Genomic DNA, 11,940 nt, shown 5'->3' with positions numbered 1-11,940 from the left:
GGAATATGGTACAGTTTTGTAACATTTTGAGTCCTAAACAAAAATAGTATCGTTAAGCTAAAGATATATTTTAGCATTTTTCTTTTCATTGTGAAAAATCAATAAATATTGGTGGGAAACGGAATAATTATAAACAAATATTAGAATAATAACAACTGCAATATCTATTTCTGATGCAATAATAATTGTAGAAAGAAAAGCTCAACCAAAATTCACCTCAAACCCTCTTTTTTACTTTAACAACAGCTAGGAGATATTTTATGATTTCAACTGATGTGATCGAATTTTGTTTTCATTGCTGACGGTTACCGTAAAACTAATAACAGAAAACTTGAGAATGAAGAATACACAAATGAGTTTGAAGAAATGAGAAATCTGAGTTGAGAAACACTTTTGCTCAGAGAATTAGAAAATTGGATAAATTGTATCCAAAGCCTATAGTAGATCTGCTATGAGTAAAACAAAAGTTTACAAGTTTTTTTAAAGATGCTGCTAAAGATGACGAACATGGTGGTGGATTTACCAGCAGTCTGAGTAGGCAAATTTCATTTTCATCGTTCAAAAATTTTCTATTTCGATTTGAAAAAGTAAAAAAAGTTTTGATGAGATTTGATCACCATTGATGATCTGTATGTATCAGTCCGAAGTTTTTCATAGCTCAACAAGAATATTTTTAAGTAAAATATTGAAATGTTTCCTAAATAGATAGACTCATATCCAAGTTAGCAAAGCTTATAACGACTTTTTAAAGAGAAATTTCCAATTCTTACCAAATTCACTTGTTACCATTGGTTCTAATAGAAGAAGTTAGTTTCCTAAAAAAAATTACCCCAATGATTTAGAAAATTAGTTCAGCAATGCACTTTCAAAGATACCTTTCACCTGACAGAATTTTAATAAATAAAGTGATGAAGGACTTTATTAAAAATTTCCGTTCTGTTCTGAGCCTAAGAGCTAGCAAAATTTTTGAGATAGAATTTCAGGTAGGCTACTTTTGTGATATACTAAGTCTCTCACTCCCCCGGATGTCATACGAACTATCTGGCTGGCGGTAGTGGTTGCGAAGTGTGATAGGAGTTGAAACTTTTCATTTTTTTTTTATTCATAACTTTGCTTACAACATACTAGGTAATAATTTTGTAATAAACGTCAGGATTTTTTTGACAAAAGCTTATTTATAGTGAGCAACATTCTTAAACATAATTAAATGTCTGTAATAAAAATTAAAAAAAATTTTTCAACAAAACTCTTAGTATTTCAAAGATACCTTTCACCTGACAGAATTTTAATAAAACTTAGTTCTGGATCATTTAAAGGTACGTCTTTGATCCAGTGAGAATAGATTTTGGAAAACATGTATCCAATCTTTGATATAGCACTTCTTATTGCACTATATACACCAACAACAAATTATTTAGGTGGGAGATTATTTTGCTTGAAAAGAATGAAAAACTATGTACTACGACGTTCAAGACAATAAAAGCTGAACATTTCAGCTCTTATAGGCATAGAGTCAGACCTAATGAACAAGATTTCATATGACTATATAATTAATTATTTTGTGAATTTAAAGGCACCCAATTGTATTTTATTTCTAATAAAAAGAAAGTATGAACGTACTTTGCTCAAAATAATGTCTTTTAACTCTATACTGTCTATACCGTCAAAACAATCAAGGATCTCACATAAAAATTTTTTTTTGATCAAAAATGTAATTTAAATAATTGTGAACCGAGGTATCAAATATCAAAGGTCAGTAGAGGCGGCAAAAGATGAATAGTCTACTTGCAGTAAATCTGTGAATGAACTATCGAGGAGTCTACAATCAAGGGAATCGATGATGCTGCTGGTTTACTAATCGGCTCATGACAAACTTTTCTGGAATGTTTTGGATCTCAACCAAATGGCAACAAATTTATTCCAAAAATGTTGAATTTTAGTCAAAAGATACCCCAGACTTCATATTTGTTACATATAATTTCGTGTTATACAAACAAGGGTGATATTAAATGCACATTGCTGAAAAAGCTAGGAGAGAACAAATTGGAAAAGGAGTATGGTTACTATTTTTAAAGAGACCCCATTGATGTAGACGAATAATTTTTTGAAATTAAAATTTCCATTTTGTTTTGAAAACACTGTTTGTGAATTAAGTAGTTGTCGCAAAAAAATGATTGCTAAAAACTTATACAATTTCTAACAAAAGTAGTTAGATTTCTACGTTCAATTAAAAAATACAAATGAATAATATTTTAGCACCCGTCATGATTTTCTAAAATTATTACCACATAAAATATTTCATAAAAATCGTTTTACTAAATTCGTTTAAACAATTATAAATTTATCTAGCTTAAAAAAGAAAAAGTAAATATTAAATTAATTAAATAAAAATTTACAGTCGAACCAAGGGTTACGTTTATTTCTTTATTTCATTTTTTTTTTTTTCGTTTACTTATTGAAAGAATGAATATAATTTAAAAAATTGATATTATAATATTGTCAAAATCACGAACCACACGCAAAAAATATGTTTTGGCTAATCGGCGATATACATAATAGTTAAAGTTAAGATATTATTTTCAATCTCAGAAAAAAAGTAATTTCACAAAAACTGATATGGCAATAAGGAGACTATAAAAATACTTGTGTGTGGTCCTTTACATATGATACTGGTATCTGCAGTCACATGTCCACACAACTAAAATAATATAAAAATAACCAAAATTTCTGGAACTATGGAAGTTATGGACATACTGGATGAAATACAATATTTTCATTACACTTAGAAAATGATTTTTTTATAAGGCCAAATTAGAAGAACGTACAGGAATCACGAATTATGGTTCAAAAGAAGGGAAGTAATTATAACAAAATATTGATAAAAAATCATTGAAAATATGATTAGCAATTAGTTCTACAAGTAATCACTACATATTATAAAATCCTTGGGAAATTACCTTAAAACCTGCTGAAAATGGATTCTCACCAATAAACAAAATATGCATGAAATTCTTATACTCTCTGTATTCTTCTGTATCTATTTTTTTAATTACATGTACATATATATGCCGTGAACTTTTTTTTAAATCTCTAACAGAAATATTTCACTATTTTGTCATCTTAAAGGAATTAGGCAGCGTTTTTGATGATTGTGGCTTTACTTTTATCGACACTTTCAAGAATTATCGTCATAATTCTACCAATTTATACAAAACTTTAACAAGACATTTACTCAAGCCCTCATGAATTATTTTATTGATCTCATGAATATCTCTTCAGAAAGACGGACAGAAGTGATGAATGACTTTATTAAAAATTTCCGTTTTTTTCTGAGCCTAAGAGACAACAACATTTTTGAGATAGAATTTCAGGTAGGCTACTTTTGTGATATACTATGTCTCTCATACCCCCGGACGTCATACGAACTATCTGGCAGGCGGTAGTGGTTGCAAAGTGTGATAGGAGTTAAAACTTTTCATTTTTTTTTATTCATCAGTTTGCTTACACCATACTAGGTAATAATTTTGTAATAAACGTCAGGAATTTTTTGACAAAAGCTTATTTATAGTGAGCAACATTCTTAAACATAATTAAATGTCTGCAATAAAAATTAAAAAAAAATTTTCAACAAAACTCTTAGTATTATTATTTATTTAGGTAAAACCTAAAGTTTTAAATTTCTTTATTATTTTGATTGGTTATCTAATGAAATATTAAACAGAGATCTTTTATAAGTCTTCATAAAATCTACCTAGTAGTTTAAGAATCAACTAACATTTTAATTGAGTACTACTTATGCTGAAGTAGAAATGGCAAAAAAGCAATTCTCAAAATTTGGTAAAATGTTATGTACATACATCGGTTCTTATACAATATATAGAATAGGATTGAATTTAACTAAAAACAAACTAAATCAAAAGTTGCTAGAATATTTACAGTCAAAAAGTGAAATTATTTTAATCATCAATAATGTAAATTGGAAAATTTACTTTTTGCCTTTAAATCGGTCTGGTTGAAGAATTAACAATCGAATTATTGTTTGGCAAATTGATTTTAGGTTTTTAGATACTTAAATAATATCATATATAACTATCCGCCATATTTGTACAATTGATATTTCTTATGACGTCCGGGAGAGTGATAGCATATCACAAAACTGGCCTACTTGAAATTCTTATTTTCCTGACGTTGCTAGCTCTCGTACCATAAGTAGTTTTCAAGAAACAAATGAATTAAAAATGAATACAGATTCTAAAGAAGTACGAAAAAGTGCAGATTTCTATGTTCAATAGAAAACATACAAATGATTTTAAAACTCAGCGTGATTTTTTAAAATTATTACCGCATAAAATATTTTATAAACATTGTTTTACGAGATTCGTTTGAACAAATTATAAATTTATCTAGCTCAAAATATAGAAAGTAAACATTAAATTGATTGAATAAAATTTTACAATCATAGCAAAAATTACATTTATATCATTTTTTTTTCACTCTACTGATGAAAACCGCATAGATATCTTTTGAAAAATAGGGACAGAAGTGAAGAAGAACTTTGTTTTATAATATGTTGCAAAAATACTAACACTTTTTTGTTACTTCTATGAGGCAAATTGAAGAACTATCATGTACTCTTACAAGACAAAAACTGAAATGTTTTTTTCTTAAAATGTTAATACTTTTTAAATACAAAACATCTAAATCAATTAGCTTTGAGTTTCCAAAAAAATTTAGTTACAAAGTTAAATAACACCCACCAATTAATAAACTAAAGATATTAAAGTGTACAAAAACTCCCAAAGTTTTGCGTTGCAGATCTGAAGAGGTGATAAACTTACAGATTCCAGCAATTTGTGGTACTCGAATCCACATATTAACATTCGAGATAAATTTAATTAGATTTTTTCTTGTGCCACTTTAGCTGTAAAATAATTACAATGTTATTGGTATCAAAAATAAATACTTATGTATCATTTTCATTTAAAATACCATATCTCTTGAGTATGGTTCAAGTATGGACAAAATGTTTCATTATAATAATACAACAATCTTTCATATCCTTCTAAAATTATTTTTTCACGCAAAAATTATCCTTTACTGAAGTAGATGTAAGTTGGTAATTCCAGTAATAAAATCAATAACAAATTTTTCCATTGTGACTACATATACGCTATAAATATTAAAACTCTACAATCTAGCCAGTCTTGCAATTATTCACACATTTATACTAAAAACTCATTTTTTTATTATAATTACCTACTAAACAGTTCACTTACAAGAAAAACTATCTTTATATAAAATCTAAACGTTTATTTCCATTCGCAATTTCTTATAATTTTAAGTGCAATTATGTATATACAATAATTACAAACTGAGACGATGAAGTCAAATATACGAAAAACAGTTTTCAATAAAATGATACATATTACTTACATTATTACTTAATTAACCTTCTGACTTGTTCACGATAATTTTTTCATAAAATCATTTTGGATACTCAAATTTTCGAATATAATAAATGCCACCACTTTTTGCTGAGTAAATATTTTATCTACGACATTAGTTGTTTGAAATGCAAGCAAAATCGTTAAAGTTCATCAAAAAATGAAGTACAAAGGTACCAAGTGTAGCTGAATATGTTTTTGATCAACACATGAGCAAAACATACTAAATTCTTAGACGAAAAACTTCATTGTTCCTCAATTCACAATATGTAGTAAAACATTTTTTTTATTGCAATATTCTTTTTTTTTTAATTTTTTGAACCTTACAAGAAAGTTACTTAAACTTGTTTCAGATAGTAAAAATATAGATACGTTCCTATTCATTCCAAAAGTCTCAACTAGACATCTAAACTGAGATAATAAAACTTTATGTTTCAATTTATCCGCCATAAGAAATAGAAAAATGATAAGCTCAGAATATTGAGAAAAGATATGTTTATTGTAAATGTAATCAGGTAAAACAGATTTAACAATATTGCAAATGAATTCAATTAACAAACTTAGAGCTACTCAAATATCCGAAAAGATGGAGAAGAAATTTTTCAAGACTTATAATTTTATGAGAATATAATTAATGTGAACAAATATGGCACAAGAAAGCAAGTTAGACTACTCAATGGAAAAGTTGGTGAATAGATTTTATAAGGGGATTACTCTTCAAAGAAAAGTCCAATCTATGTTGCAAATATACTAAGTTCAATTAAGGCTTCTAACTTTTAAGAATTGAAATTAACTATCTCTTTATATTTGACGCTCATTGTATCAATAATTAATTAAACAAACATGTACTGTAAAAATATCGAGTTTAAATTATTTCTTACCAAGCTTCCAAATGTAAAAAATATTTCCATCTTATTTTATCTTCCATCTCATTTATTAATACATATAAATTTACCGACGATTATATACAGGTTGTTGAGAAAAATCGTTAACTAATACCGTTTTTTGGAAATTTTGGAAAAGTAACTAGTCATAATTTGAAGTTACTTTTGCACTTAAATATCAATAGATGATGCATCGATTTATCCCTTAGTTAACGATTTTCCACAATTTCACGTATTAAACATGATATCAACACTTACCTCTAGCAATATAAATAAAGCTTTGGTTGATTATTATACAAAATATTTTCACTCATTTACATGCACAATGAACTAAGAGTAAACACTACATCTTGCATCCTATCTCAAAATAATAAACCTAAGTGCAGTTATAGCTTATTCATGTTCTCCCATACTGCAAGTAGTTTATACAACTGGGATCTATATGAGATGCTCATTATGGCCGCCAATAAAATGCGCTCCATACATATAAACTTAAAACTACTAAAGTAATTTCAATAATTATAACAAAAAATAAAATTAGTTGGGACTTTGCAAGCAAATTTAGAAACTTTAATATCTGGAATATAAAAAATATTATGAAGCATGCAATTAAATTGATGAAACAATAACCTGTGGAAGTTCATCATCTTTGATTTATAGTTGGAAATATTAGTATTTTAAATTGTTTATAATTCTCAAATAAATTAAAAATATGCTGAATCTATTCTCAAGATGAAATGTTACAAAAAAAAGTTAAAAATAAAGTACTTTTTCCTAGGATTGGTATTTTGAGATTGGTTTAGTGTTTGAAAATATCATAATTTAATCAACGTTGTCCTGAAATATTAATTTGACGTAACCCGGTGTACCGGATAAAGGAGAAGCGCAAAAAGGACAAACTGCATGAAATCCATTAGTACCATGAGGAATTGCTAAGTTGGCCCAATATCTAGAAATAAAATATTCGTTAAAGAATGGGTTCTACTACGTTATTTTTGTAGCGAAAATTATTTTATCAGCAAATTGTATTTATACAAATAAAAATTATTTCATACTACCTAAATATTTTGAATTATAACAATAAATTGAGTAGAATAAGTATTCAAAAATTAATCAACATGTTTTATTTTCTTGTAATACTTTTTGTTCCATGTTTGTATTTTCTATATAGTTAATTTTTATTCTATATTTACTTTTTGTTTGCTCTTTATCTGAGTTGTTATTAGAACACCTTGGACTGGATATTCTTGTGTTGATAGCTTCTCCTCTATCTTTTATATTATACTTGAGATAATCTGTATACCCCATAATTCTTGTCTTTTCTAATTTAGTGATAGTCCTCCCTTTTGTGGTGGAATAGGCGTTAAGCCAGATTTTTGCTCCTTTGAACCTGTTCACTCTCCTCTATACTTCCATTTGGTTTGTTTGATATTGATGTTTGTCTAGCTGTCTGACTTCAAATTAATTTTTTATATCATACTTTCGTGTGTTTTCTATTCCGTAATTACAGATTTGTTTGATTCGTTTTTTTCTGATGATGAGACCTTGTAACCTGGTAATTCTTCTATTTTAACTTTATGTTTATCTTACATGATTGTAATTTTGAACATGTACATTTTGTCTCTATACTTTAATAGAAAAAATTGATTGTAAAAACTAGGGTTAAATATGTGTCTTATTACCATTAAATATGTCATACTATAATACGGATGCCTCGATGATCCGGTAACAGTCTTGTTTTTGCCTCTCTGGATTATTGAGGCACTAGTGTAGATTATTTTTATTAAACATTTTAGGGTAATACTGAGTGAAGCTTTGATGAATTGTTTTTTAAAACGGAAAGGATAATGAATGAAATAAAAATATACTCACTTGACAGTTTTTTCAGTAGCCATGTGACCACAAGGATTAAATGCATAAGTTGGTGGTCCTGAATCTACATAAAATGCTGGTTCTAAACCCATAAATACTTTAACGACAGGTCCTTTCTGAAAACAAAATTAAGAGATTTAAAAATTCAAAAACTAAATTGAAATGTTCGTTGTCTTATAATGATCAGATTCAAATGTTGAAAATTGCAACATTAACATTGAAATTGGGATTTTATTTAGTTTTTATATAATTCATCTAAATTGAATATTAGATTGAAGCTTAAATAATAAAGTTTAGATCTTTTTGTCCTCTCCCAAGACAGTTTATCTAACTTATAATATTAATATTTTTTCAATTTGAAAAGTCAACTTTTTACTAATCAGTGACTACTCTCTCTCGTATCTCAATGTTCTCTAAAACAATTCCTAAGCATTAAGTGACAGAACCTCTCTGTGATAATTATGTTATCACATTGGTAAAAAGCAAGTAGAGTAACTTATCCAATTGGATAATATGACTTTGTTACTGTATTTATTATTTCAATTTCAAAACTTTGAAAACTATTATGTATTGTACAGATGAAAAATAAACTATACTTTTTGAGCGATGCTACCCCCTGCTCTAACTTCCTGCGATAAATTTATCACTAATATTAACTTTAATATAAAATTAGTTGCTAGAACTGAAAATTGAACGAGACATGATGAAAAGGAAAGGTTTATTTAGAACATGTTCATAACTTTGAAGATTGTACAGAATGATAATATCCAAATTTGAAATTGACGGTTCACTTCAATTCCATAATAACATCTCTTATGTTCACTTTAATACCACAATAACATTTCTTATGTTTGATATTGGTAGATACTGTTTGAAACATTTATTATTTGCAGGAAAAGACAATCCAATTCTATATTTTTTGTTATCACATTTCCATACACTCACCAATTGAATTAGACTAACCAGTTTTTGAAGGGGCAACACCTTAGTAGTTTTAAAAAGTTAATTCAATTATAATCATTGTTGTTCAATTAATCTTCTTCTTAATTTCCGATTTAATTCAATCAGATACCATTACAATCTCTTTAGAAAATAGTTGAAGAGGTAGAAGTGTTTTTGATTTGACATCACACATTTTATCAAATTGCTTTTTGGATTCCTGTTTATGTGGCAGAATGGCATATTTCATGACAGTTAAAGATATTATTGTGAATCATCAGCAATATTACAATATTGTCATTTAAGTATTGGTTTTACATTTATTCTCAACTAAATTCTTTAGATTTAACTAGAAAACACAATTTATTAGATATTGGTTAAGATCTTTTATAATTGAACTTTGTGTTTAAAATAAAAATAAATGTGATGAAATATTATTACCTCCAAACATATGGGACATTTTCTAGATCCTGTATCCCTGTCTTGACCCCAGTCGTGGAGACCCTGAACGTGTCCACAATTTAAATAAACATATGGCTGTTGTTGATTTTCGTTTGGCGAAACTCTTCTTGGGATTACTAGAGTATTGAGACCAACAGGGCATTGTGGTCTACCAGCGTTAATTTCATCTATTTCTCGTTCTAAGTCTCTTTTGCTCTAAAAAATATACGAGATAAAAGCAATTTTAAATATGAAAATAAAGCTGAATATATGTTTTGAAGAAAACATAAGTGGACAAATTTCATATTCTTGTTATATTGAGAATATAACTTGAATAAACTTAGCAAAAAGCAGTGGTAACCCATCTTTTCTTGTTTCTCCTTCTGTAAACGTTAAGTATAGTCTTGTCAATACCATTCATTGTCCGTGGACTTAAGAAACGATGGACTATCATTGGCTTTGTTATTTGATTGCTATTTGTATTACATACTACAATCAAGTATGGTTATTATCTCTTTAGATGTCTCAAATCTACCAGCAGATCTCTCGCGTTTAGATAAATAGAAGCTTAGACTTTGTTTTCTAATATATTCCACCTTCAGAAGTTCTTTAACATTGCGAGCACTTTCATAATCAGCTGAAGGAAAACCCTTGTGGAAACAACCAATCCAGAACTAATGTGAAAAGCTAGACAGCACCGTCTATATTGGAAAAAAATATGTTGGTCGTCAAACCAGTCGGTTACTGCGATTTATAATAAAATTACCAAATTTTGAATTGAAAATATCGTTATAGAGTGAGCGATATCGTTATTTAGGGATAATAAATATATTGACCTTGTAGCAAATCAAACAAACTTATACATATACATCATTATAGAGGAATTATAGTTATAGGGACAATGGTGTTCAAACCTAATTAAATATCCGCTAATAGATTACCCGATCCAATGTCTACATAAAATCATTTATTTGATTTCTTATTTCATAGACCTTTTATGTATGACTATGTTTCTAAATCGTCTTGGTTTTAGGTCTCTTCTGTTTTAAAATAAGTTTTTTTTATAATTTTTTGAAATTGGAACTAATTTTAGGTCCAAGTTCTAAGAAATAAATTTTGATCCTTTTTTGTATCATTTTCTATAGAGAGAAAAGTTTTCGAAGTCATTTATTACTTCTTCACTATTGGTTTCATTCTCATAATTATTGGTGTATACCATTCTCAGGATACAAAATTTGGTGTTTAACCACTATGTTGGAAATATTGATTATTACGATTAGGTTTGATTGAATTGTTTCCAAAAAATAGTGGTTGTGTGTGTGTGTGTGAGAGTAGGAGCAGAGATGGCCTCAGTGCATTATTTAAAGAACTATTCTTGTTTCCTTAATAATTTTTATTATAGTATCTAAAATAGCTTTATTTGAGCTTGCCAGGAGAGAGCTAATATTGATTGGAAAAACAGTGGTTACACACCAAATTTTGTATCCGAAGAATGGTATACATCAATAACTATGAGAATGAAACCGATAGTGAAGAAGTAACAAATAACTTTGAAAAGTTTGCTCACTCTGTAGAAAATGATACAAAATTTTTGGAGAAAAAAATAGAAACGATAGAAATTAATATTGGTAATTAGACCTTGAGTTGCAGAAATGTTTTATTTACAAACTTCTATTCAGACTTTTTTGTATTTTTGAAAATCAATTTTTGTTAATGTTGTTTACACGCTGGTTTTCATCTCAAAAAAATATATTTGGACAGTAGTTATTCTATTGGCAATCCCTAATGAAATAATTATATTATGTCATGTTAATTATAGTTATTAATATTTAATAGATAAACAATTCTAGATGTGTAAAATAATAAAACTTACTGGTGATGTTGCTAACCCCTCTGCCGAACGCCACAATAATGTAGCACCGCATAAATCTATTAAAGTACCGTCTTGTAGTACATTCGTTACCTCTTCCACCTAAATTAATAAAATACAAGTTTTAGAATGATAATAAAAATTAATGGTTCTGCACAAAAAATTCAGGATACAGTAGAACCTTGATAAAACTTGAACCTCGACAACGTAATAAGAGAGAGAGAGAGAGAGAGAGAGAGAGAGAGAGAGAGAGAGAGAGAGAGAGAGAGAGAGAGAGAGAGATACAAGTGATTGTACATTTTTTTTGCATAGTAAAATATTGAGCCCCTAACTAATTCTGAACGTGGAGTAGGTAAGTAAAGGTTCCGAGTTGGGTTAGGTTAGGTTAGGTTAGGTGGATAGCAACAAAAGTAGTGCAACAATCTTTATGAAATTGGAGAAACGTGCTTACAAAATAGGCAAACGGATTCAACGATAAATAAGAAAGGGA

At 28.2% G+C, this 11,940-nt stretch overlaps 1 protein-coding gene across 3 annotated transcripts in view; it reads right to left on the bottom strand.

The window, feature by feature from the left end:
- Nucleotides 1–5,295: 5,295 nt before the first annotated feature.
- Nucleotides 5,296–11,940, bottom strand: part of LOC130443893 (protein pellino) — a 128,633-nt gene continuing 121,988 nt past the window's right edge. For all 3 annotated transcript variants that reach the window (XM_056778774.1, XM_056778777.1, XM_056778776.1), the window contains exons 6-9: nucleotides 11,454–11,552; nucleotides 9,581–9,796; nucleotides 8,201–8,316; nucleotides 5,296–7,277 (exon numbers count right to left, since the gene is read on the bottom strand). In XM_056778774.1, the coding sequence (XP_056634752.1) occupies nucleotides 7,151–7,277; nucleotides 8,201–8,316; nucleotides 9,581–9,796; nucleotides 11,454–11,552 (558 nt within the window). In that variant the 3' untranslated portion in view covers nucleotides 5,296–7,150. The remainder of the gene's footprint in view (nucleotides 7,278–8,200; nucleotides 8,317–9,580; nucleotides 9,797–11,453; nucleotides 11,553–11,940) is intronic.

The sequence above is a fragment of the Diorhabda sublineata genome, chromosome 5 (assembly GCF_026230105.1).
Source record: "Diorhabda sublineata isolate icDioSubl1.1 chromosome 5, icDioSubl1.1, whole genome shotgun sequence".
Classification (NCBI taxonomy): Eukaryota; Metazoa; Arthropoda; class Insecta; order Coleoptera; family Chrysomelidae; genus Diorhabda; species Diorhabda sublineata.
Note: the sequence above shows the minus strand (reverse complement) of the source record. Positions and strands in the feature narration are given on the sequence as shown.